Consider the following 24,575-nt stretch of genomic DNA (forward strand, 5'->3'; position numbering starts at 1 on the left):
GTGGAGACAAAGGTGGAGAGAGAAACGTTTCCTTGGGGTGGCAAAGCAAAACCATAGAATCATCATATCGATGGTGAAGAATGGAAACCTCCTATGTCAAAAATCGTTAGTTTTCAGGAGAGTGAAAAAACATTTTCTAAACATGTACATATATCAATAAAATTAATTATAATTAAATTCTTTTTGAAAATTAATAATTTTGGGAGTGTGATATGACACAGGAAATTACCGCATCCGAACCGTGAATATTTTATGAATTGTTTGGTATCATAACCCAGAAATAGCAAAATTTGACATAGGAAGTTTCCATTCTTCACCATCGATATAACAGGGTTATGGGGGACATCATTTACTTCTTCCCGCATTATAGCTTGACAATGGTACAGTATATTGGAATATGATCACTTAATAAAGATATTTTTGGGATGCATGTTTCTTACAGTGTTACATCAATATCCACGATGTTACGAACTGAGTTGTATAGGACTTGAACTGTAGGTCTACTATAAATTATAATAGGGCATAACTTAAAACAATCTCCCTCTTTTTCTCTCTCGTACAGAAACACATGCATACATCAATAAAACTATGTAACAGTGCTAACAGAAACTTTTTTATGTGAAGCTTACCTTCCTGAAGATATTATATGAAATGTAAATTCTAATTATTTTATTTAATCTCGTCTTTAAGTTTACACATTATACCATGATCACTTTTCTTTTTTCTGCATTGTTTTGCAGTATGTTATTCATACATCTCGAAGTGGCGGTCTGAACATCTGCAGACTTCTAACACATGAGTATTGGGTGTTACAAAAGGAAAATTACAGTGCTTCCATTCCTCAAATGAGGTATAGGAATTCTTATACATTCAGAAATTTAAAATAAATATTATAGTCCAGACACATGATCTGAAGATATTAATTCATAAATTTAAGCACAGAAACTTAATCATAAATAAAATCAAAAAAGATCTTTTGAATTCAGTATTTTCTAATGTTAATAGAAAAAAAAGAAAGAAGTCAGACAAGTTTGGGGGGGGGGGGGCAGTGTCCCTCTATAACTCCGCCTATGCGTGGAGATCAGGCATGTTCAGACCTTGATGAGATGACGAGCTGCAGCCTGTATTCAGGGTGAACTGTCCAACATCTAATGAAATGTAAATAGAATGCATCAAAATCATTGCAGCAAACAAATGTATTGGAGTGTACTACGATTATAGCCCTAGTCAGAGACCAAACATTTCCGAACTCATGCTGATATAACCATTTTTCTTCTATACATATTATGAAGAATCCATACCTGAAGTTTTGCCCACATATAGGTTGGAAGGTAAGGTAATACATTAATTGACAGGAGCCATAGAACTCATTATTTAGAGTAGTTTTGTCAAATAAAAATAATTATAGGACTTATGGATAGTGAGATAATTACAAGTGTTTCGAAAGCGCTGAAGGCAATTGCAAGATATCTCAATGCCGCATAAGTAGTACCCCACACCCCATGCAGTCAGCGACTTGAAGGAGGGTGGTTAAGTTCAACTACCTTTCACCGTGTATCTTGCAGCAGGTGAGGGGAGGATGGCAGCAAACAAATGTACTAAGCTTCAGTGCAATACTTCGCGAGCTAATCTGGGGATAAATCTTCACACAAAAATGACCTACGTAAACTCCAGATAGGAACGTAACTGTTATTTGTCTAGTTTGTGTAATTTAATGTCAGAAAACGTAAATTAATAACCCGAATGAACAAAATAGCTCGTGTCCGGGCGCAGTTCAACAATGAATCCAGAATTATCAACTTACAATGCAATACACTAAAAACTCAATACTAAGTATGGCGTAATAATTTTAATGTAAGCAAGAAATACATACAGCAATAACAAGAAATAACGTGAAAATCAGGAAATTATGTCCAAATTAGTGAAAACACTTAGGATTGAAGTTTCAGTTACAATTAATGAAAAAATAAAACTGATGTAACTTTGTGAACAAGATGTAATTAACATTACAGTTTGTTGTTTTACGAATCACTAATTCTGGGCGTTAATAATGAAATAAAGAGTAATAAACTCTGTAAACCACATTCCACTCACACCTTACACGTACTGTTCAAAATGTCCACCATCAGTATGCGTGCAGCTTTCACATTTTCTAGTCCAATTATGACGAACTCTGGCCAGTAGTTCTTCACTGTTCCGAATTTCTTCCGCAGCCTGGATCATGTCTAAGTACTCACGATTTGTGAACTCTGGCATCTCGTAGTTTTGAAATAAACTAAACTGTATTGCTGTATGTAAAACTGCACACTAATGCAATGTAAACATCACAACAGCTGATCAGTTGCGAGTACTAGGCAACTGTCTGCCGTCCGGACAGCGATGCCAGATTTTTAGACTTTCTGTATGTGACCCGACAATCAATGTTTCCAATGTTTTTTCAATCAATTAATTCGAAATCTGTTAATTTTCTAATTAAAATACTGCTGCTACGTGAACATAATAAACGTTCTCTTTGTTGTTATACAAAGAAATTAAACTGTATTTTAAACAGTATTCGTAAATCCATGTTGAATCTTTCATACACTACTTTTAACATTTGAATATAAATAATTGATTAAATGGCGATCTTACTCGTGTTAATTATGTAAGCATGTGTGGCTTACAACTGTTTTGGTGTTACTTGACACCATCCTCGAGCCTACTGGATCTCGGCGCTATCTCAACTTCGCTGCCTGTTGTGTGGGTGCGGTCAGATCACACACACTATTTGACACAACTCTTCATCACACGAACGCACCCACACAACAGGCAGCGAAGTTGAGATAGCGCTGAGATCTAGTAGGCTCTGAGGATGGTGTCAAGTAATACCGAAACAGCTGTAAGCCACACATGCATACATAAACACGAGTAAGATCGCCATTTAATCAATTATTTGTATTCGTAAAATTCGCGATCAAAATGTCGGCATAGAACTATTATTTCTTCAAAAACCTCGCAAAAACGAGCAAAATGGTATTATACTTTTTTGTTCGTTATATTTCAAGGAATCACATCCTACAATTAATGTACTACCTTACCTTCCACCCTGTATATATAATACCATGATAAATTTTCTTTTCTGTATTGGCAATAATACTGTAGTAGTGATGAGAAATTCGTAGTAATTATGGAAAATCCGTAACAGTTGGCACCTCTGTATTATACAATCTGCATAGACCCAGTAGAATATGTAACCTTCAAAAATTAGAAAAAAATATATATTACTGGCAAAAACCTCCTGTGATACTGTTTTCCTCATTCAGCAGATCTAAAAAAAAAAATACAAGTCAAAGCATCTTATATCGCGAAAAGCTGCAAGAAAATAATAAATAGAACCAACCTGGCCCTACTAAGAAAAAACACTTTCAAATAACTGCAATGAATATATGATGCCATCTTACCCCTTTGTTCATCTGAAGAGCTAAGCAATCCAACTTTCGAAGCATTTCCTCTCTAGCCACTTTATCATTGAGCATGATCCTTCAGGGAAGATAAGTTATTGTTTTGTACCAATTTTGATAATAAAATACAATAATATACTCACCACTTTCTTGTATTATCTTATTTAGATGTTCTCGGCATAGAGTTTTCAGCGCTCTCTTCTTTGGTGGTCCTTGTTTGTGTGGGAATACGACACTTGTGTCCACAACTGTACTGTGTATTAACTGCAAAACATGATGTACTATTACAATTACATTCTTTACAAAAGTCAGTATCCAGAAGGCTTGCTTAGGGACAAAAGCTTCAGAATCAATTAGGTACATTAGAATAAAGTACACTTTTTTTTATGACACCTTCTGAGGAAAGTACACTTGTCAAGGAATGTAACTGCAAGACGACGATTTTAAAAAAATGTTTATATAAGAAGTCCATGAAAAAGAAACTGTTAATATGAACTTCAAGCATGTATTTACATACATACATACATACATACATACATACATACATACATACATACATTTGTTGACAGGTGGAATCTTCTTGTATGGAATGAATATTATAATAGTAATTCATTTTGTGTGAATTTCACTGGCAATTTCTGCATATTTAGAAGACAAAACTAAAAAATTCTTTCAGTCATTTATTATCATAATATACTGCTCTCTTAAACTGACTGAGCAAATTGGGAATTCAATGAATGGCTTTCCCAAAACACGCAATTTTCATATAAAACAATTTTTATCTCGAAAAGAAAGCAAAAATGAACAAAATTGTATTGAACATGAACTTTTTTGTTTGAAATATCTAAAAAAAAAAAAAAAAAAAAGCCCCCTGAAATTAATGACATTACTTACGGTTCACTTCTATATGTTACAATATAGCTTTTGATGTAATTCTAAAGTTAATCACGGTATGAAGGATTAAGTGCCACAAGATATTTCTCCATAATTTAAGGAGTTAAGTTCCATCGGCTATCAGACAGCAAGTTCTAATACATCGAAAATGATCTCTCAACATCGCATGTGGTTACTGATGCATATTTAAACAAACAGATATGCCTGACAACAATGTCTTCTGGAGTGTTCCGCATTTCTCTGCTGAGGCTCTAGCTAACAGTAAATAAACTGGCGTAACCCGGATTTCTTTCTTTCATGGACTGCTTCGAATTTTTTCACGCCTTGCTTACTTGCAGTTAGACAGCACTGAGATAATTTTTGTGTCACAGATGATGTCCATCGATACCATGAGTGAAAGGTCGAGAGTTTCGAACTTTTCAATGCTTTCGGAAATCCAGCTGAATTTGCAGTCGATATGTGCCACTTCATGTCATATACAATTGTAGAATTCTGTAAAATATGTTGCAAAGCAATCCAGTGAATACTGGAATAAAACATAAAGCCACTGTCCAGTAGAAAAAAACGTACCTCCTCCAGTTGCAGAAAATACCCTAGAAACCCTCCATTTTCAACTTCTCTGTAAACACCAGCTAACATAAGACAAACATAAAAGGGGAACTGCCTTTAGGTGGTGGAGTGATATGAGGTCATTATGTAACAAGACATGTCAATCACATAAATTTTTTTCAAGAGTTGACAACAAGGTGCAAGACGGCAGGATTAGCAGGGAAATAGATACCAGGTTATACCTGAGTGGTTGTCATGTCCTGATATGTGATGCTGATATGTGTATCCCATTATGTAAAGACAGCTTTAAGTTTAAAATTGTTTAATTATATTTTATAATTTCGTTTTAGTTTACACTGAAATATTCATATTTTCTTTATAAAGCATTTAATTAAACATTTACATGGATGCTAATTTTATGTAAAAATATATAATTATCTTAAAATATGTAGTATTGTGCGAAATATGTAACAATACATAATATAAAAATTTAATATAATGGTCTTAGTAGCCTAATTCGCAACATTTTGAGTCTTCAGGAAGATACATACTAAGGAAAAATATATGTAAATACATACAAACCCGGACTCTACAGACAACTAACAAGTAATGAGAAAATACTTCTATCACGTTCTTGAGAATATTGCCACATTTCCTCTTTATTACAACAAAGGTAATAAAATTTAAGGTGTAACCACATGTAGTGATATTTGGAAATCCACACGTAAAAAAATATTCATATTTTCCATAAACTTAAAATACAGTTCACCAATTGTAAGAATATAACTGCTTATTATATAGTTATTTACCTTTAGTGCTTTGAAGTCACTCTCCAAACTATGTCCAATAAGGATGGTCTTATCATATATGAAAGATAGTAATGTGGCCTGTACGTCATAGATGCTGGTATGAACACCTGTCATATCTTCCTCTTTTATGCCACTAAATCTGAAATAAATAAGAATTAAGTAAACAAGTAAATAAATAAATACACAAAATTAAAAAAGTAAATTTAAAATAAAAAAAAACAAATAAAAGATCAATTAGCACAAATAAATAAATAAAATGAATAAAACAAAAAAGTAAGCAAATTAATAATTTTCGATCCAAGTGTTAAAAATAACATTTTATTTTTTATGTTTTGAATAGGGATGTTTGTTAAAGGAGATCACAGGCCAAGTAGAGCAAAACCTACGAGGAAAATAAAATAAAGTTTAATATGCATGTCGTGCACTAATTTATAGAATAGAATATAATTATATTCATTTATGCTGGTAAAGAAACAATCCCCCCCCCCCCACATCTCCACTGCTGTAATCTGGCACACTACAATAGTGAGAATCAACAGTAATCTCACTAGAGGTTTTGATTTATCTAGAGAAAATCAAAACTTGAGTGGGATATAATTGACCATTACACGATTAGAAGAAAGTATACAGGGTGTTTCAAAAATACAGGGCATAATTTCAGGTATGTATTTCCCACATGTAGACAATCAAAATAGTTCATTACAACATGTGTCCAGAAATGCTTCATTTCCGAGTTATGGCCTTCACAACATTGAAATTCACCGGAACGTTTTTCTTTCTGCAGGTCATTGTCATTACAGAAGATGTTCAAAATGTCCACCTCCTGCTTGAATACAGACCTCACATCGATGTCTCATTGACCTGCGAACACAATCCCAAACTCCAGGAGTAATGCGTATATCCTCAGAACATGCCACAATTCGATTCTGAAGGGATCCCAAATCAGGCATCGGAGATGAATAAACCAATTATTTTAAATGGCCCCACAAGTAGAAATCGAGAGGGTTCAGATCAGGTGAGCGTGGAGGCCAAGCAATTGGGCCACCTCTACCTATCCATCGATCAGGAAAGCTTCGATCCAAGTACCGGCAAGCCGTACGACTGAAGTGTGCAGGAGCACCATCATGCAAGAAGTGAATGTGTTGACGATTGAGCAGTGGAGTGTCTTCTAAAACATGAGGTATGGTGTTTTCCAGGAAGTTTGTGTACGCCTGACCCGTAAGTCTGTTTACAAGTACATGGGGTCCAACTAATCGATCACCAATGATACCGGCCCACATGTTGAGGGAGAACCGCACCTGGTGATGAGATGGAACAGTTGCACATGGGTTTTCATACGTCCATACATGCTGATTGTGGAAATTTGTTATGCCATCTCGTGTGAACTGTGCTTCATATGTAAATAATACTAAGGCAGGAAAGTTCGGATTTACACCACACTGCTGCAAGAACCACTGACAGAACCTAACTCGTGCAGGGTACTCTGCTGGTGACAGGCTATACACATTGCAAATGATAAGGATACAATTGATACTCTTTCAGCAGTCTCCAGACAGTCATATGAGGAACATTGACTTGCAACGCTACCCTTCGTGTGCTGATAGGAGGAGTCATGTTCACAGCCTCCAGAATCTCCTCCTGTACTTCTGGAGTTGTAGATCTTGGTCGTCCCCTTCCCAAACCAGGAGAGTTAAATTTTCCATACTCGCACAGACGGTAATGGAGACGTACAAATGTCTTCTGATCTGGACATTGTCGCTGTGGGTACCTCTCCTGGTACAAACGACGAGCCAGCGCAGCATTGCCGTCCGCCTTACCGTACATGAAGTGTATCTCTGCCAGCTCTTGATTTGAATACATGTCGCACAGTATAACGCCTATACAACACTGAATGTAACCTTCGCCTTGGAATGAACTGTCAGAGTGCCCTCTTAATGTCTCCTTTGACGGCAATGACCTGTGGAAAGAAAATCATTCCGGTGAATTTCAATGTTGTGAAGGCCATAACTCGGAAATAAAGCATTTCCGGACACATGTTGTAATGAACTATTCTGATTGTCTACATGTGGGAAATACATACCTGAAATTATGCCCCGTATTTTTTAAACACCCTGTATAAAGATTAGAAGAAATAAAGTACTCTAATACAATAAAATATTGACTTACGAAAATACTAAACTGTCTTCAAATGAAATTATTGTACCACTTCATCATTACAAATATTCTGCTAGATGGCAGTAGTGTGTTATGATGAGTTGTTCTCTTGTTACCAGTTGTGCCAACTATACAATCTTCATTGAACTCTATGACTGATTGCTAGTCAAGAAGGCTGTGTTGATTTAGTTTCATTTTTATTAAAACAGTTGCATTCCACTTCAATTATCAATATATATTAAATCTGTGATATGTGACTATCCATAATCTCATACAGCAGAAGTTATAACATAACCTAAATAATATAAAAAAGATAAATGATAGAAACGTTTTAATTAAGGATGATGAAATAAACATGAATCATTTTAAAAGGTACATACTGCAGGACAATAATATAAACAAGATAAACGATAGAAAAGTTTTAATTGAAGTGTTCAGAAACAAAGAGGTGTAAGTGCATTTACATTATTTTCCATGAAATGTGATTAAAAGTTACTAAGCATCCGTACATTCAGTGAAGTTTTAATTTTAAATGTTATTGTGTGATGTGGTTAAAAGATATGTTCCTCTACCACTGAAATGCACTTAAATCACTCTTCTAGAAATGTCACTTACACATGTTTGTTTCTAACCGCCTCAATTAAGGACAATAAAATAAACATGAATAATTTTAAAAGATACAATTACTGAAAGTACAATGTCGGCAAACAAAGAAACAAATGCTAGGGAGGTGATAAAAAACAAAGAAATGCTAGGGAAGTGATAAAAAACAAATGCCAGGGAGGTGATAAAAAACAAAAGCTAGGGAGGTGAAAAAAAATGCTAGGGAGATGATAAAAATTGTAGGAGAAGCAGCCATGATTGGTTGAAACACGTCGTTCATTACTGTTTTATTGGTCAAAAGTATTATGACGTAGTAAAAGTGTAATAGTCAGATTAAAAGCAAATGACAACATAGCTCAGTAGTATAACACTCGAATGCAGACCAAGAGGTCTCCAATTCAAACCCAGGTGTCCTTTATTTTTTCACATTTATATTTAATTCTTAACTGCTTAATATAGTTAATAAAATAATTGTTAAAGTAATTTATTTAATTTGTGTACGTTTCTTTAACAAAAACAGTCATTTTTAAAAGTAGATCTGGCACAGTTCTAACTGCTTTATTGATCAGTTGCAATTGCTGCCTAGTGACATCTGATGGGGAAACAAAATCAGTGCAAATAGTACAAAATTATTGCTAAAAATACTTTTTTCATCACCATTACCTCAATATAATTTTACTCACAGTCTCTAATCATCAAATGAATGTCATTATTGACAACTGTATTTTTTTTCACAATATGAAAAAACTGGAAAACAAATTTTTACCTTAAAAACCAGTAAAACATCCAAATTGATTGTTTCAATGAAATTTTATTTACTGTTAACTATAATGTATATTAACTGTACTGTTATTACTATTACGTGCTCAAGGATGAGAATAATGACTTGTTTGCAGACTCTCATTCAATCCTGAACATATGGAAAAACTATTTTGGGCAACTACTAAATGTATATAGGCCAAATAGAAATGACTGGGACGAAATTCAAATACAAACTGCTGAGCCATTTATACCCAAACCCACACTTTCTGAAGTCGAAACTGCGAAAGAAAATCTAAAAAAATACAAGTCTCCAGGTATTGATCAAATTCCAGCAGAATTAATACAAGAGGATGGAAGTACATTATCTAGCGAAATTTATAAGCTTGTACTTGCTATTTCGGAAAAGAAAATTGTACCAGAACAATGGAAGGAGTCTATTATTCTACCTATCTTTATGAAGGGGAACAAGACTAACTCTAGTAACTTTCGAGGAATATCACTTTTGTTGGTGCCATACAAAATATGTCCAATATTCTTTTGAGAAGATTACCTCCATATGTAGATGAAATTATTGGGGATCATCAATGTGGTTTTAGGGATAATAAATAGATCGACTATTGATCAGATTTTTTGTACTCGATAGATATTGGATAAAAAATGGGAGTATAAGGGTACAGTACATCAGTTAAGAGAGAAGATTTTTGTGATATTCTTATTGAATTTAGTATTCCCAAGAAACTAGTTTGATTAATTAAAATGTGTCTCAGTGAAACATACAGCAAAGTCCGTATAGGTCAGTTTCTGTTGTATGCTTTTCCAATTCACTGTGGGCTAAAGCAAGGCGATGCACTATCACCTTTACTTTTTAACTTCGCTCTAGAGTATGCCATTAGGAAAGTCCAGGATAACAGAGAGGGTTTGGAATTGAATGGGTTACATCAGCTGCTTGTCTATACGGATGATGTGAATATGTTAGGAGAAAATCCACAAACTATTAGGGAAAACATGAAAATTTTACCTGAAGCAAGTAAAGAGATAGGTTTGGAAATAAGTCCTGAAAAGGCGAAGTATATGATTATGTCTCGTGATCAGAATATTGTATGAAATGGAAATATAAAAATTGGAAATCTCCTTTGAAGAGGTGGAAAAATTCAAATATCTTGGAGCAACAGTAACAAATATAAATGACACTCAGGAGGAAATTAAACTCAGAATAAATATTGAAAATGTCTGTTATTATTCGGTTGAGAAGCTTTTGTCATCCAGTCTGCTGCCAAAAAGGCTGGAAGTTAGAATTTATAAATCAGTTATATTACCAGTTGTTATGTATGATTGTGAAACTTGGACTCTCACTTTGAGAGAGGAGGAGAGGTTAAGGTTGTTTAAGAATAAGATGCTTAGGAAAGTTTTGAGGCTAAGAGGGATGAAGTTACAGGAGAATGGAGAAAGTTACAAAACGTAGAACTGCACACATTGTATTCTTCACCTGACATAATTAGGAACATTAAATTCAGACGTTTGAGATGGGCAGGGCATGTAGCATGTATGGGCGAATCCAGAAATATATATAGAGTTAGTTGGGGAGCTGGAGGGAAAAGGACCCTTGGGGAGACCGAGAAGTAGATGGGAGGATTATATTAAAATGGATTTGAGGGAGGTGGGATATGATTCTAGAGACTAGATTAATCTTGCTCAGGACAGGAACCGATGGCGGGCTTATGTGAGGGTGGCAATGAACCTCTGGGTTCCTTGAAAGCCGTAAATTATTAATATTATTTATATAAATTCCTGGAATGCAATTTGAGTAACTTGTACTGCAAAAATTTGATCCATCTGTATTAATATGATAGTAAGTTTCTAATGTCATTTTCATAAAATACATCGGTAAAATCGTAATACAGCGAATGCTAAGCTCCGCCCATGACCCCTTTCCACTTTTCCCCTACTAGCTCACCAGACACTCTACGTGATAGGCGAGTGTTGTGTCGAATGATGCACATTTCATGTGGGTGGGGATAACTTCCCCTACTGGCATTCGCTATATTGCGATTTATCGAATACATCACCAGGCAGAGTATTTCCTGTATCTTTGCCTGCAAAGATCTTTATTGGATTAAACAATCTGACGAATACATGAATTGTTTGATGTTATTTGTAAAAAATTTATTCCTGATACTTGTTAATAATCGCGTAGTTCTCCACCCGATATGTTTCGTCTCCTAGGGCCATATTCATAGACATTCTTAGCACGGGCTTCCGGTGAATGATCAGCGAATGAACGTTTTTCGTATTCATAAACCAGCGTTAGCGATGTGATATGATATGAATTCTGTACAAGTAATCAGTCAATAGCCGGGGCTAGTTTAGCATGCTCGTAGCGCGGGCTAGCGAAATGTCTATGCATAGCACCCCTAATTTTTTAGCAAGAAGGGGGAAATTCCACAAATATGTACAGTATCACAAACTGGACATCCAATACAATAAGAGAGTATTTACCTGGTGTTGTAATCTATGATCGGATTCCCAGGCTTGACTAGGGTTTCATACACAGTATTCATGTCCTGATCAATCACAGTGACCCTGGAGAGTTCCAGTCCAACCGTTGTGTAGCACATTTCACAATCCAGTGCATACACACCAAAATCACCATCGGGTGGGTCCTGATCACGAGGTAGTGTTCTTACAAATCCCCTAAGATCATCAGCATCAAATCCATCACAGACGTGACAAGCTGCCACCAAGCAGCCTCCTGACTCACCGTCACTGTTGCAGCATGTATACCTTCTCTCCCATCCCCCCAGAACTGAAACAGGCAACATGCAAGATTGATTACCCTATAGTGTACAAGAATTACAACGTAATAATTTAGCACAGCGGTCATCAGCTCAGTATACTCTCGTACTAGCATCTCTTACAAGAAAGCACACTAGTGCATTCATGGTTGCAGATAGGCAAACAGTATTGCAGTGGCGACATTTCATTTGTACCGAAATTATGTAACTTGTTAGTGAAGTTCAGCTTGTTCACATATATCTTTAAATAAGCATATTTTATATAATTAATAAATACTTAGCATTTCGTCTATAATGCCAATAACTTAAAAATATATGAATGGTGAATTTGCAAAACGGCTTAAGTTGTTCTGCAAATTAAGTCCCTAGAAGTAGTTTTGAAAAAGTTAAAGAAAACTGTTTTTGGCCTTGCTGAACCATACATTGTTACAATAAAATTTTTTATATGTAAGAGAAATAGTTTTAGTATAAAAATTCATACTTTTGTACTCTTCTTCAGGTCGTATAAAATTTAATTATCTTCAGAATTTAAGTTGTTCTGCAAATTAACTTCAATTCTGCATCATAACTATTAGGTTACTGACACATAAACATGTTTAACTAAATGTATTTATACCAAAATCATAAAACAACGTTATTGCAATTAATTTTTAAATTTAAAAGTCATGTTGAGTTCAGATAAGTTTGTGAAATAATATCATAGAAATTAGTTTTTATTTTTCTGTCAATCACTTATCATGTTAAGATGGCAGAAATGGATTCTGTTACATCAAAATACAATGTTAAAATACGTCACGAATATTTTTGACTTACTTTCAAGTCATCTTCAGGTGATAGTTTTCTAACAAACAAATATACACATTTATATAACACTAGTAAATAGTCTGACCATGCATGCTTTACATAAAATGGTTGAATAGCGTACATAGTCTTAAAACTAAAATTGACATACAGATACAGAATCTTCCAATGAACATAATTATAGTACAATATATTGAGGCGCATGCAATGTGCCTGAATTATGGAATTAAAATCGTTTAAAAATTATTATATAAAACTGAAGACTAGGCTTGTTCTGTATGATGTTCAATGTATTGGAAGACTGTATGAAGTGGATATGAAAAATCTCAGTCTATTCGCGTGGTGAGAGGCATTATATGAAAGATGTGCATTGAAGCTTTCCAGATGATGTGGCCTTCTCATGATGACTTGAAAGTAAGTCGAAAATATTCGTGACGTATTTTAACATTGTATCTTGATGTAACAGAATCCATTTCTGCCATCTTAACATGATAAGTGATTGACTGAAAAATAAAAACTAATTTATATGACTTATTGCAATTGTTGAACAACATTATTTTGAACAATTTTTTGATGTTGCAGATATGTTTCTGAGCACTTATTGCCATTAAGAATTTGATAAGTGTGTTGTTCTTATTTTGTCCCGGACAACTGTCGCAAACAACCATAGTTCTTTAATATACTGGATGGAACACAGTTATTGAAGTAGTGTGCAGGAGAAAATTACATACCTCATTAAGACTTTTCTTGGCCTGTCCCTCATGGTAGACACAAAAGGACATTTCACTAGTTTTCATGTTGTGCACAGAGAAAGCTTGGACTGTAAGCTGGTGATAGTAGTATATATCCTGAACTGATGTTTAGGCAAGCATACATTTTTCATGTAGTCAAATGTGACAGCGAAAAAATCTTCTCTTTCGATGCTTAACTTGGCTCCATTTTGCAATACTTTTTACTTCAGCTACAAGTTTAGCACTATTATTGAGCATATTGCTTTTCATTTTCATGCTTTGTTCTTCAAACATATTAAATTTTCTCAACTAAAGAATTACCAATGACAACAGACAAAAACATTTTGTCAGCTGATTGTATGATTAAAATGACATATTATGTAAGTTTCTTCAGTACTTGACAGGCAAAACAACTGAAGTCCAGGACTAAAGTCGTTTTACTCCTTAACAAAACATTCTGCTGCTAAGAAAAACTATACAAAAGTCGTGGATTAAGGTCATTCTGCTACTAAACGATGCCCCTTGCACACAATAACAAAATCATGCTTTCAACTCAAAACCCCAAAAATGTGGACTTAAGTCGTTTTGCAAATTCACCATTCATGTCTCTTCTAAAATTGTGTTAATTCTTTATGCAAAGCAATTATAAATGAATAAAGAAACATAAACACCTTAAATAAAACTGCAAGAGATGCATATGGATTAAAATTAACACAAGTATGAATATTGTGAAAATAAATAGTTGGTACTTATGATTGGTTTTTCATCAGTTATTATGATGTACCGAAGTACATATGATACTTCCATGCAGGAATTCTGCGTTATCATATGATGAAGGATGGATAGAACAGAGAAAAATTCTCTCCGGCACCGGGACTCGAACCCAGGTTTTCAGCTCTACATGCTGACACTTTATCCACTAAGCCACACCAGATTCCAGTTCCGATGCCAGATTGAATCCCCTCAGTTTAAGTTCTATCTCTCAGTTTTCCCCTTGGTTTCCTACCTTCATGTACTGTGTCACAGAATATGTGACAGTGGCACAATGTCCAACGCACTATGTACAGAGGTGCACTCATTACGAGTGACTAAGTAGCCGGGATCAGACAGGATGAGTGCCGTCTTGGATCACTAAGTAATTATTTACACATATCATATTATTACGATGTACCGAAGTACATATGATATTTCCATGCAGGAATTCTGCGTTATCATATGACGAAGGATGGATAGAAGAGATAAAAATTTTTCTCTGTTCTATCCATCCTTCATCATTTTTCATCACTGCCAAATATACAAAAATTTATCGAAAAGAGAAAGAAAACTTCAAGAAAAAGTCATAATTGCATCATCTTTCAGGACGCATTTTGAGCAAGTTTGGCTCAACATATTATGTTTGTGAGAGGTTATTTTTCACGATGAAGGTGGCTAAGCCATGCCAGTGTAACAGAATCATGGCTGAAAAATTAAAAGCATTACTGAGGCTCAGCTGTGATGCTCCACCATTGTGAATCCTTCATCATCTATTAATTTGTCATAACTGCTGGCATGACACTTGACATAGTGACGCTACAGATTATATTTTCTGAATGCATTGAAGATCTTATAGCAAATTAATCATCTCGCGACATTTTCTAACTCTGTAAAAAATGTCTTCTCACATGAAGGATTTTTATTGATTCTACGGCTTTATATCAACTGCGATTGTTATCTCATCTCTGAGTGAAATGAAAGTGCCAAAAGTTACTCAGCATTTGCTCTTAGTGAATTGAAAGAAAACCCCTGAAATACCTCAACCAGATAACTTGTCCCAACCAGGATTTGAACCCGGGTGTCTTTGTTTCACCACGAAGGGTTAAACAACATAGAGGTAGAAGACCTACCTAAACCACTAGGCCTATCTGAACTTTCAGCCATGCTAGTCATAAGCATCTAATGATTACTCTCCACCCACATTAACTAAGACAGCTTTCTCCTTCTTCCTCCAGTATGGTGGCACATGCTCCGATACACTGTGTACTCAATACCGTTCTAGCTGGTGCTGATGACCGCTGAGTTAGCATTACTTTACCTTTCATCTGGAACATCCGACCCCAATGGTAGACACACTGTTCATCCTTGATTTGAAAGCCATTTTTATTCACAGTGTAACTGTGATTGCATCGACAACATACACGTAATGTCCGTTTAAGACTTGGAGATGATGGTGCTTTCCGACTTGTTCCTGGAGGTAAATGGATAATTGCGACACCTTTCTCTTCTGGATGTGCTCTTGGGAAACCATTCGAACATAACAATTCATCAGTAAGAATGTACTGAGACAGCTGTGTGTAAATTGGAAGACTAGATTTCTTCCCGCCTGAAAAGAAAAGAAAAAATGAAACAAATGCACTTCAATAATGTCATAAAATCCACTTGAATTTTGTAAACTAACTTTTTCAGAAGCTTCGCATTCAAATGAACTTCTCCTGTTTTTCCACTTATATAAAAGATATTTAAGAGAATAGCCATTAAAATAACAGCGTGCACGCACGCACACAAACACACACACACAGTTTGCAGATGACAACAAGAGATGCTCAGAATAAGAAACTTAGTTATGTACAAGTTCTCTGGGGGAATCCTGCCTGAGAGATGACAAGAAATTCAAGCTTTTTTTTGAAGCCTGAAAGTACTCACAGCACAGAGTATACGAAAAACTTGATCAAAACTAAGATCAATCCAATTCAACTAAAACTAGGAATTAGTTCATTCAAGATGCTTAGAAGCAGATAGCTGTTAACTGAAACCCAAAACAAACAAGAAGTTGAAGCAGTGTGCACAATTATAAATGAAAAATTTGGACAGCTTAGACCTATATACCTGCAATCACTGATATATGCAGACGATATTGTTTTGATTAATAATAATGTTGAACAGGGGCGTATTTTGCGGGCTACCGGTGGTAGCCCAAGGAAATTACAAAAGAAGAAGTTTATAATATAACATAATGTAATAATTTTGTATTATTAGTTTTACCATAGTAATTAAAATTAAAGTAATTGTTAGATATATTTTGCGTAATAATAGGGTCAGCGGTAGCCCAAACCCTTTAATCAGTATACGCCTCTGATGTTGAAGACCTTCAAAATGCAGTTATAGAATGGGCAAGTACCTTAGAAGAACGAGGTATGGCTGTGAATATTAGTAAAAGCAAAATAATGAAGATTGGAGGGGAAAATGTAAGTTTCGAAATAAAATGGAAAGATCAAACATTAGAACAAGTAACTAGTTATAAGTATTTAGGAACAATAATAAATGACGATGGCAAACTAGACGAAGAAATAAACAATCGAATTAGAAAAGCAAATCAAGTTTATTATAATCTAAATAATACAATTACTGGAAAGAGAGAAGTAAACAAGAAAACAAAAATGCAGATTTATAAAACAGTATATTTACCTGTACTCTTATGGTGCTGAGACTTGGGCAATGATGGATAAGCATAAAAGTAGGGTGACGGCATCAGAAATGAAATATCTGAGAAAAGTAGTTGGGAAAACTAAGAGAGATAGAGTTAGAAATATAAATATTAGAAATGAACTACAGCAGGCATCAGTGGTAGAACAAACTGAAAGGAAACAACTGAATTGGTTTGGACATCTGGTTAGAATGGGAGATGAGAGGAAAGTGAAAGAAGTATTCGAATCAAGGGTAGAAGGTAAAAGGAGGAGGGGTAGATCAAGAATAGAATGGGAACAATACATTAATGATGTGGTGAGGAGAAGAGGGAAGGAAATCCGGGAAATAAGAAGATTGGCATTGGACCGGGAGAGATATAAGAAATGGGTGGAGGACCCAACGCTGCAAGGCATAAGGGATGGGTGAAGAAGAAGAAGAAATTTGGACAGGAACTCCCTGCAAATGAGGGAAGACTCAGAAAACCTAGGATGATTGTATACAATATTCCAGAGGAGGTCATGACTGACGATGCCACAGAGGCATTAAGTACACAAAACCCAGAACTAAATATAAACTTAACCAAGATTGTTCCCAAATTCATATTCGAGAACAAAAGAAAAACCAGGCATTTGATCATAGAGGTTAGTTCAGACACAAGGAAAATTCTGTTAGACAGAAAGTTAAAGGTTGAATGGAATATGTCTAAGAACGACGACTACATTGAAATTAATAGATCTTTTAGGCCCGGTTGCAAAACACCGATCAAATATGATTGGCAATCAAGGAGGGTTTGATTGGCCATCAGTTCTATTTCTGTTGCATAAAGAACAATCAATATTTGATCAGAGATCAGTCTTCCATCAGATTTGATCAACATATTTTTGCTGGTTAAGTGATTGATCATTGATCAAGTATTTATGTTGTTCTCTTTATAGTGCAGTTACTGCAATTTATATAGTAAATAGTTATAGCGTAATAATATTGTTTTCGACATAATGGATTCCTCTATGAAGAAATTTTAGAATGAAGGCATTTCCATGATAGACATGAATTGTTTTTATGTATAATGACAGAGAATTTGAGCAAAGATTTAGGTTAAGTAAGGATTTGTGTGTTTTGTTACTTTCAAAAATGGAAACAAATATATGCAGACAGGCAAATCGAAACCTACCACTTTCTCCTATGAACCAAGTTCTAATAACGCTGAGATTTTATGCCGTTGGAATTTTTCAGGCTGTCTTGGGTGATCTTGTTAGGGTCCACAAATCAACTATTTGCCGAGTAGTTAGGAATGTTACACATGAAATTGCTTTATTATCACAGGGTTTCATAAATCCCCCAGCCTCAGAGAGGGAACGATTTGAAATCCAGAGAGAATTTTCAGCCATGTCAGGATTTCCAAGAGTAATTGGTTGTATAGACTGCTGACATCCCCATCCAATCACCTGGTTGAAATGATACCGAACTTTATCGAAATAGATAAGGTTTATTTTCTGTGAATGTACAGGCAATATGTACACCATTATTGAAATTCTGGAATGTTGTAGCCCATTGGCAGGGTTCTACACATGACAGCACAATATTTTTAATGACTGTGTTACAAGCTCAATTTGCAAACAGAGAGATGGGAAATGGAATTCTTTTGGGCTATGGAGGCTATCCTTGTTCCAATTTCTTGTAGACTCCTCTAGCAAATCCCACAACAGAAGCCCCTGATGTTTTTTGTTTGCTTCATTTTTTTCATTATATTGTAGTCTATATACAAATAGAATCCGCCTGTTACCTTTTTACAAAAGGCAACAAAACAGCAGAGCATTCACTTGTTTTTCTAGTCACCGCCCACTTGATGCATTCGTTTCGCGACTTTTAAAGGGGATCAAATTTGCTGTGGTCGCTAAATAACGCTGTTGTCAAATGTACTTCTTTCTCAAATCAGCAATTAGTAAATCGAGACAAGATGATTGGAGATTCACGTTTGTGCAACGCAATGAACAATCAAATAAATCAGACATCAACTGATTGGCGATCAGGGATTGATTTGACTTGCGGTTCTGCAACCGGGCCTTAAATGTAGTAAATACAACTACCGAGCTGCTGACTGCAAGGGGACCAAACATTTCATACTGCACTGAAAACCACACCCTGCGAGAGAGTAAAGCAGAACAACCTAAATGTATCAACTGCATAAACTACAAAAGATACAATCCAGGAGCACAGATGAACGAGAACTATTCTTCCCTGGATGAAAAATGAAGTTGCTACCAATATATGCTAAAGAAGCAAATATAAATCACAGACTACTAGTTATGGGTAGTCAGAACAACACATATGATTTGATACAATGCCTACAATTCGACTTACGGCATGCAAGGTCTGCAACCTATAACCTAACTGAAATAATGCTCGAAAACAACAGACTTTGCTTTTATACAAGAACCTTATACCATTAACAAGATTGCAGCCATTCCCAAAGCTTTTAAAATATACTACACATCTGGTGAAGGGAGAAAAGGATCAAGAATAGTTGCTAATACTAAAAGGGCAAACGTTTTCATGCTATATCAATTGTCAGACGAAGACAGTTTTGTATTAGAAATGAAAAACCATTTTCACAAAGTCTATGTTGTTTCAGCATATTTTGACATTGATAGAGATACAATTGGAATGGATATAAGGAAACTGGAAAACATTATACATTTTACTAGAAGAAACAAACTAATAACAGCTGTTGACAGTTATCTATGACAAGGATCTAATCAATGACGAAAACATCTTGAAGATTTCATAATTACTAATAGCCTTTATATAATTAATGAAGAGACAGGGACTGCACGAGATAATAGTTGTATTGGCCTCACCATCTCTAACCAAGCCACCGGCATAGCTCGGTCAGTTAAGACGCTTGTCTGCCAATCCGAAGTTGCGCTTGGGCGTGGGTTCGATTCCCGCTTGGGCTGACTACCTGACTGGGTTTTTTCCGAGGTGCCAACCCGTAAGGCAAATGTCAGGTAATCTATGGCAAATTCTCGGCCTCATCTCGTCAAATATCATCTCGCTATCACCAATTCCATTGACGCTAAATAATCTCGTAGTTGATACAGCGTCGTTAAATAACCAAGTTAAAAAAATTTCTAACCATCAACTTGTGTGCTTCATTACTGACTGGAAGTGCCATGGAGTTGAAAGCTGTTCAGATTACACACTAATTTCTTTCAAGATTGGAACGGCACACCACAAAGTAAAGGAAAACTTCACTGGAACAAGATACACAGCAAAGCGGGAATGATACGGAATATTCCACAGTACCCTACTTCCCAATCTGATTAAAGAATTTAATATATAGTGGACTGGACCTGAATGAGATAGATAACGAAATCAGCATGAAGGTTAGTTGCTTTTCTGATCATGAAGAAGTTATACAACTATTTCAATCGAGCATAAAAACAGCATGTAATAAGGCATTTCACCTATCTTCAAAAAGGAAATTTCCAGATAAAGGCAAAACAGTACCATGGTGGACGTTTTTTATTTAACAAGTCTGTATCTATAAGTATGAACACAATAAAATTTCCTAATCCAATAGCCAAATTTTAATCTTGAACTATATATTAAAATATAACATTTTGACTTTTTAACCTCCATAATAAACTACACTCACCTTGTGTCTTATTCTGTCTCTTGACGCTCCAAGTGCCCTTGGCACCAATGTTTCCTGCCAAGATTGCCGAGTGTGAAACAGTTCTGGATGTTTGTGAAGATGTACCTGGCAGGGAAGCCACACGTGCTATCACAATAAACACAAACATCAAATTATGTATTTATCACGCAATCACAGTATAATATAATCAACATGTAATTGACATAAAATATTATATCTGCCTATTAGTAAGAATTCTTTATTTCTCCTGTGACACACATATGCAAAGTTCACAAGGAACATTAAAATAGTGTCTTAACAATTCAGTGCATCCGATTTATGAACTTTTATTAACTGAAATAATGAAACAGTAGGAAAAAACACTATTAGTATTCGGTTTGAATGTAGAAGATTAAATTTAAAAATGAATACTACATTGAATTTTCTATCTATATCTGCATTTAATTGTCTTGTGCTAGACTTCAAGTTATAAATAACATTGGCTTTCGACCGGGAATACTCCTGGGGGTACATAAAGACAATTTAGGGGGGTATGTATAGTTTTAAAAAGCATATACTGTACATATTACTTCATGATAAATAGTGAATGACCAGGGACAAATTCAGGATGAATCACAAGAGCTCTGGATGTAAGGTCATGCAAATTAAGAATGTCATTCTCTCTCTTTTTCCTTTATGATACAATGGAACTTTGCTGCATTGTTCCCACTGCCATCATTTTCCCATCTTCTTTATTTGCTTTTTTCTTTTTTTGGTCCTGGAAATAGTCACACATAAATAACGTTATTTTTTCCCAGTCCATCATTCCTGGAACTATCATTTTATCACATCGATCACTGAGAAATTCAAGTCCTCATTCATGTTTTTTCCTGCATGAATAGTTTTCTTTTATGACTTGAGGCTTTCCCGGCATTTGATGTAGAAAAACTCTTCTCGGGTTCTCAGCCAGGTGAGTTGGAGATTAGCTTCCAAGCTTTCGATGGCTAGCTCTGCCATCTTCTTCAGGGACGAAGTGATGTGGGACCACGTCTAGCCAGTATATATGCAAAAGTAGGGCTTCCCGCTGCGGGCCAATCAGGAGACCACCTAGACTCTACGGGTTGCCGAAAATTCACAAGAAGGAGGTTCCCCTGAGACCTATTGTCAGCGCCATAGGTTCTCCCACCTACCGGCTGGCCAAATACCTCACCAGTCTTCTGAATCCTCTTGTGGGAAAATGCAGCCACCATGTGAAGAATTCAGCAGAATTCATCAAGACTCTACAGAGCATCAGAACAAATCCATCTGATATTCTGGTGAGTTTTGATGTTGTATCCCTCTTCACTAGAGTCCCACTCAAGGAAACGTTGGAGTTATTGAGACCTCACTTCCCGCCCGAGGTAATTGGACTCTTTAACCATACGCTCAGCTCCACCTACTTCATGTACAAAGGGCAGTACTATGAGCAATCCGACGGTGTAGCCATGGGCTCACCTCTGTCACCTGCCATAGCCAATTTGTACATGGAAGACTTCGAGCACAGAGCCCTGGAGAACGCGCCCCTGAAACCAGCTCACTTCTACCGCTATGTAGATGACACTTTGGTCGTCTGGCCTCATGGAGAAGAAAAACTTCAGAAGTTCCAAGAATACCTGAACAATATCCACCGGAACATCCAGTTCACGAAAGAGGTGAAAAAAGACGGATGTCTCCCCTTCTTAGACATTCTCATCTCCAGGAAGTCAGATGGTACACTGGGTCACAGAGTATACAGGAAACCGAGTCATACCGATCTATATCTGAATGGACACAGCCACCACCATCCGGCACAGAAACGAACGGTCCTGTCGACTCTTCTACACAGGGCGAGAGGGATTTCGGGCAAAGAGAGTCTCCCTTCTGAGATCTGTCACCTACGTAAGACGTTCCTACAGAACAACTTCGGCAACAGGGAAATCGGCTTAGCCCTCAGAAGGGCCTTTTCGGACAAACCACCTGCCAAGGAACAAGAGGAGACAAAGGGCATGGCATACATCCCGTTCTACGGCCCCATCTCGGGCAAAATTAGCAGAATGCTAAGAAAACACGGGATTAAAACCATCCATAAGCCGCCCACAAAGATCCAGAACTTGCTGAGACCAGTTAAGGACGACCTTGGTCTCAGGATACCTGGTGTCTACAGAATACCTTGTGAGTGTGGGAAATGCTACATCGGGCAGACGGGATGAACTATTATGGAACGCTGCAAGGAACATCAATGCAGCATAAGACTATATTATCCTGATAAGTCTGCAGTAGCCCAACACAGCCTAGAAACTGGTCACAAGATAGATTTCAGCGCCACCACCATCTTGGACAAGACATCAGGTTACTGGGACTTAGTTATCAAGGAAGCCATCGAAATCCAGCTAGATGGCAATAATTTCAACAGAGACGGGGGTCTACAGCTGAGTACAGCATGGAAACCTGCCATCAATACACTTAGACCACCAGCACACGGCAGACAGTCGGGACCAGCAAGTAGCTCCTGATTGGCTGCCGTGTCCACCAACCAGAATGCGCCTGCGGTCGGGACTAGGAACTAGCTCCTGATTGGCCCGCAGGGGGAAGCCCTACTTTTGCATATATACCGGCTAGACGTGGTCCCACATCACTTCGTCCCTGAAGAAGATGGCAGAGCTAGCCATCGAAAGCTGGGAAGCTAATCTCCAACTCACCTGGCTGAGAACCCGAGAAGAGTTATTCTAGTTTTCTTTTACTTTGAAATAATAAATTATTTGCTTTCCATTATTATATTTGGACTAAGATGATGTAGAAGAAGACTGCAAACCTGAACCTGTGCCAAACTTCGAAAAGTGGCTAAATGAAGGAATATATTTCATAACATATGTATGCACGTGAGTTATTGCAGTTGTCCTTCAAATGGCAGGTCATAAGCGCGAAATTCGGAATCCACCCCGTATCTTGCAGGAAATAATCTTTTCACATACAATGCCAATATCCTGAAGACAAGTTACAAGTACAAGCATGAATGTGGAAATCACAGGTAAATTCGATAGTGTTCAGGTAAAGGGGGTTAAGTCATTTTTTGTGCAAATGAATTTTTGTTCTCCAGGCGTTTCCCAGTGGGTGTGCAAAAAAAAAAAAAAAATTAATGCCAGAATTTGATGTGTTTTACTTGTGTAGAAAAAATTTCTGCATTAATGGTCCTAAGTTTAGTTTTCATTTATCTCAAAACTCATTTTTATGACATCTTCCTTTATCCAAACACCAATGAATTCATCGCAAAATTCCAGTGATTTTTAAATTGGATGTGCTGTTTTCATTGTGTAATGAAGTTTTACTGAAAACGACATATGTATATTTGTGACCTGGCAGAGTGTAAGAGAAGGCTTTACGGCCTTAACTCTGCTAGAATGAATGAATGAATGAATGAATAAATAAATAAATAAGTAAAAAAGTAAATAAACAAATAAAAATATAAATAAGTAAATAAATAAATAAATAAATAATTTTAAGATTTACAGGATACTTGACACTGTACAGGACAAAATTAATACTAGCTAGAGGAAAGTAAATCTTGTAAGGAGGGAAGATATCAATACAGTGGAACTCCACAAATAGACGCTCACTCTCGTATACTTCACGATACAAGGTAAGTCAACGCATCCTGTCCCGTGCTGCACAGGGCTAACCAGTTGAACCAGTGCAGTAGTGTGCAGATACTCGTACACGTTGGCAGCAAGGCAGGGAACAAAAAATGTGTACTTATGTTGAAGCAGAAGTTACAACTATTGGAACGGTTTAAAGAAAAGGTGAATCAATCAGAACCATCCCTCAAGAATTTGACATTTCGATCAGAACAGTGCATAGGATAAAACAAAATTAATCTAATTACGAGGCATTCTGTAGTGATTATAAGAAGTTTGTTATTATCCGTTGATTGTAGGATGAAAACACAG

At 36.3% G+C, this 24,575-nt stretch overlaps 1 protein-coding gene across 1 annotated transcript in view; it reads right to left on the minus strand.

Moving 5' to 3' along the window:
* LOC138708059 (RNA exonuclease 1 homolog) overlaps positions 1-24,575 on the minus strand; it is an 84,269-nt gene that overhangs the window by 18,859 nt on the left and 40,835 nt on the right. The window contains exons 9-13 of the mRNA XM_069838187.1: positions 20,635-20,760; positions 15,607-15,894; positions 11,708-12,014; positions 5,693-5,831; positions 3,584-3,704 (exon numbers count right to left, since the gene is read on the minus strand). Of these exons, the coding sequence (XP_069694288.1) occupies positions 3,584-3,704; positions 5,693-5,831; positions 11,708-12,014; positions 15,607-15,894; positions 20,635-20,760 (981 nt within the window). The remainder of the gene's footprint in view (positions 1-3,583; positions 3,705-5,692; positions 5,832-11,707; positions 12,015-15,606; positions 15,895-20,634; positions 20,761-24,575) is intronic.

This window comes from Periplaneta americana, chromosome 10, assembly GCF_040183065.1.
Source record: "Periplaneta americana isolate PAMFEO1 chromosome 10, P.americana_PAMFEO1_priV1, whole genome shotgun sequence".
Lineage (NCBI taxonomy): Eukaryota > Metazoa > Arthropoda > Insecta > Blattodea > Blattidae > Periplaneta > Periplaneta americana.